This window comes from Vicia villosa, unplaced genomic scaffold (assembly GCF_029867415.1).
Source record: "Vicia villosa cultivar HV-30 ecotype Madison, WI unplaced genomic scaffold, Vvil1.0 ctg.000924F_1_1, whole genome shotgun sequence".
Lineage (NCBI taxonomy): Eukaryota > Viridiplantae > Streptophyta > Magnoliopsida > Fabales > Fabaceae > Vicia > Vicia villosa.
Genome location: NW_026705415.1, coordinates 247,450 through 251,281, shown reverse-complemented (window position 1 = coordinate 251,281; position 3,832 = coordinate 247,450). Strand labels below are relative to the sequence as shown.

Genomic DNA, 3,832 nt, shown 5'->3' with positions numbered 1-3,832 from the left:
GGGCAAACAAGAAAAAATTTCTTTGTAAAATTGGCTTACTCACTGTTTGTGCTCTGTTTGCGGGGCAAACAATGTTTGCGGGGCAATCACTGATGAAAATTTCTTTTTCAAAATTGGCTGACCTGTTTGCGGGGCAAACACCTGTTTGTGGGGCAAACAGGAGAAATTTTCTTTGTAAAATTGGCTTACTCACTGTTTGTGCTCTGTTTGCGGGGCAAACAGACTTGAATTTTTGAAAAATGCCAATTTACACTTAACTTCCACTTCCTTTCAAAAATAGTTACTAAATAACTCTGAAAACAAAAATCAAAAAGCATAATAGAATCTACTTACGACGTTGGGTTGCCTCCCAACAAGCGCTTTGTTTAACGTCGTTCGAGCTCGACGGTTCGATGGTGCACCAAGGCTTGACGAGCGAAATGAGACACCATCGCGGCTTGCTTATCCATCGTGGTAGCCTTTGAGTCTTTGTTCCTTTACATTCCAGCTTTCTTGTGTTTTGGGGTCCTCCACCACAATGGCTCCATAATTTCGCACCTCTTTCACAACAAATGGCCCCGACCACTTTGACTTTAACTTGCTAGGAAACACCTTGAGTCTTGAATTGCACACAAGCACCATTTGTCCAACTTTAAAGTTTTTGTGATGAGTCTTTCCCTCATGATTTGCCTTGTCCTTGTCCTTGTGAAATTGATTCTCCACCTCAATGATTTCTCCTTTTTCATCATCGATTCGGAAGTTGTCATGTTCATCCTTAGGAGGCTTTATAGACTCAAAAAGAGTAAAAATTACCTCTTTATCTTGCACCCTCACTTTCATAATCCCATCATCAATATCAATCATCATTCGGGTGGTCTTCATGAATGGTCTTCCAAGTATTAATGGCACATCACGATCCTCCTCCATGTCGACTACCACAAAATCAACCGGGAATAAAAATTTGTCCACCTTTACCAGCATGTCTTGTACAACTCCATATGGTGAAATGATAGACTTATCGGCTAGTTGCAAAGTTATCATGGTGTGTTTCATCTCAAAGTTCCCCAATCTCTTGACAACGGATAAAGGTATTAAATTGATGCTAGACCCCAAATCAACCAAACCATTACTAATGTAGTTACCTCCAATGGTGATCGGTAAAATGACTCGTCCCGGATCAACTTCCTTTCTTGGGGGAGTTTTTTGAATAATTGCACTACAATGAGCATCAAGCACAACCGTCTCTTCATCCGTGTACTTCTTTTTCTTTGTGAGCATCTTCTTCATGAATTTAGCACACTTGGGCATTTGCTCCAATGCTTCGGAAAATGGAATATTTATGTGAAGTTGTTTAAATATATCCATAAATCGAGCGTAGCGCCTTGCGTCTTCCTTCCTTGACTGCACGTGCGGGTAAGGTAGATGTTGGAGAGGAATTGTGCTCACATTCTCATTTCTCTTTTTATTCTTCTTCACTTTTTTGTCAATTTTCTCTCTTTCTTCTTTTTCTTTCCGCTCTTTTTCAACTAATTCTTCCTCTATCTTCTCCTCATTCTTTTCTCCCTCATTTTCAACTGCCACTTCCTCCTCTTCATCTTCAACTATTATTTCCTCCTCATCTTCCACTATAACCTCTTCATTTACGCCACTATTCACCTCCTTCCCACTTCTTGTAAAAATGGCTTTGCAATGCTCCTTTGGATTGGTTTGGGTGTTGGCGGAAAAGGATGCTCCCGGTTGTTGCTCGGACAATTGCTTTGCAAGTTGACCCACTTGATTTTCTAAATTCTTTATGGTCGCTTCATTACTCCTTTGATTAGCCATGGATGCTTGCATGAATTGTGTAAGAGTATCTTCCAACTTTGAGCTTCCGCCTTGAGATTGTTGACCTTGGCCTTGTGGGTTTGAACTTTGATAAGGACTTTGATGTTGATAGTGTTGATTGCCGAATCTTGAAGGTTGGAATCCTTGGTTGTTTCTTTGGTAAGGATTGTTGTGAGGTGGAGGTTGCCTTTGATACCCTTGGTTTTGATTGTTGACATAATTCACTTCTTCACCATCGGGAGAAGGACAAAAACCAGTCGGATGATCTCCATTACAAAGTTCACAAGCTGCCACATGGTGCCTAGTTTGATATCCTTGAATCTCTTTCATTTGCTGCGGGAGTTTGGTCATTTGTTGTGTGAGTAACTCCACTTGATGTGAAAGAAGCTTGTTTTGCACAAGGATGGCATCATTGGTGTTCAATTCAAGAACTCCCGGTTTCCTTTGTGAAGGACTTCGATCATGTTGACTTTGTCGATCATTGAGTGCCATTCGATCGATGATAGTGATTGCTTCCTCCACACTTTTGGACATAAGAGAACCACCCGCGGTAGCATCCAAAAGCGTTTTGTGAACCGGTTGAAGTCCATTTTGGAATAGATGAATTTGTGTGAGCTCATCAAAACCATGCCCCTTGCACTTTCTCAACAATGACTTGTATCTTTCCCAAGCCTCATTAAGTGATTCGTTGCTTCCTTGGTTGAAAACCACGATTGCCGTTTTGGCCTCCATGAATCGGGATTGAGGAAAATATCGTTCTAAAAACTTTTCTTCCAATAGATTCCAATCTATCATCACATTTGGTAATTGATCAAGATACCATTCTTTGGCTTTCCCAAGTAATGAGTGTGGAAATAGTCTCTTGAACAATGATTCTTCATTTGCCGCATCGACTCCCGTTGAACCCGCAATCTCATAAAATTTGGTGAGATGTGCAAAGGGGTCCTCATGATCCATTCCGGTGAATGGATTTGCATAAACAAGTTGGAGGATTCCGGTCTTCATCTCCGTATTTGCTCCACCTTGAGCATTGCGTGCAAATTGGGTGGTGCGCCTTGGACTATTGGCGGACATTTCGGTTGGAACAACACCCGCCATGTCTCCTTCAAAAGTGTCTACAACTACTTCTTCAATTTGATTGTTAGAAGAAGTAGATGCCTCTTCTCTTTGTCGCTTCTCTTGGGCTAACTTCCTTCTTCTTCGTGTCTTGCTATTGAGCTTTTGGAGTGTTCTTTCAATTTCGGGATCAAAATGAAATTGCTCTTCGGAAGCTTTTTCTCGCATAAATAAGAATCTACAAAACTAGCAAACCAAGTGAAACGCAAAAGCAATATTAATAAAGTAAAAAAACTTAAAACAATGAACTATTGCAATGCTTGCAATGTCAAACGCCAATCCCCGGCAACGGCGCCAATTTGTTGAATAATATATTCAAGGCAAATATTTTTAAATCGTATCCACAGAGATTGGTTGATATTACCGCCATTCTATAGTTACTATCGCTTTAAGTTTAAGTTGTAACAAAGTTGGTTTGAGTTGAGTTTCTATTTTTCTATTCAAAAGGTAAAACAAGTAATAAAATAAGAGTTGTTCAAAGATAAAAGATTAACAAGATTGGTTTTGGTTTCACTATCCCTATCTCCTATGTGACTTTAACAACTAAAATATACTTCAATAGCGATGCAATGTTCTAGTATCCTCTCAACAATGTTTATGTCTAAACAAAGTTGTGAAAGTTAATATATCAATCTTTAGATGATCTCTCACTCTAACTATCAATACATTAAGCTTGATTGTTTGATACAAATAGAAAAGTAGCAAATAAATCTATCTCTAGCATTTATTCACTATTTGATAAAATGTTGTAGAACAAGACTTGAAATATATTTCTTAATCATAAATCAAATCTAAATATGAAATATAAAACAACAACATTCATCCATTTCAATACTAATGAAGTTCATACAAAAGTGTTAGAGGAAATACATAGTTAACAAGGATAGCTACTACCTCCAATCTTGTCAAAGTG

At 38.9% G+C, this 3,832-nt stretch overlaps 1 protein-coding gene across 1 annotated transcript; it reads right to left on the bottom strand.

The window, feature by feature from the left end:
* Positions 1–441: 441 nt before the first annotated feature.
* LOC131632283 (uncharacterized) lies at positions 442–2,901 on the bottom strand. The gene is made up of 4 exons (XM_058903061.1): positions 2,058–2,901; positions 1,426–2,000; positions 955–1,257; positions 442–762 (listed from the first exon to the last, which is right to left on the bottom strand). Exons 1-4 carry the CDS (start codon positions 2,899–2,901, stop codon positions 442–444), a joined length of 2,043 nt encoding a protein of 680 aa, XP_058759044.1.
* Between the last annotated feature and the right edge of the window lie 931 nt (positions 2,902–3,832).

Excerpts from the sequence above, each read along its gene's own strand:
- LOC131632283 (XM_058903061.1), bottom strand. The coding sequence starts at position 2,901 with ATGGCGGGTGTTGTTCCAACCGAAATGTCCGCCAATAGTCCAAGGCGC. Across the intron at positions 2,001-2,057 it reads TAATGGAGATCATCCGACTG|GGTATCAAAGGCAACCTCCA; the intron begins GTTTTTGTCCTT and ends ATCAAAACCAAG. Across the intron at positions 1,258-1,425 it reads ATAAAAAGAGAAATGAGAAT|ATGCTCACAAAGAAAAAGAA; the intron begins GTGAGCACAATT and ends TTCATGAAGAAG.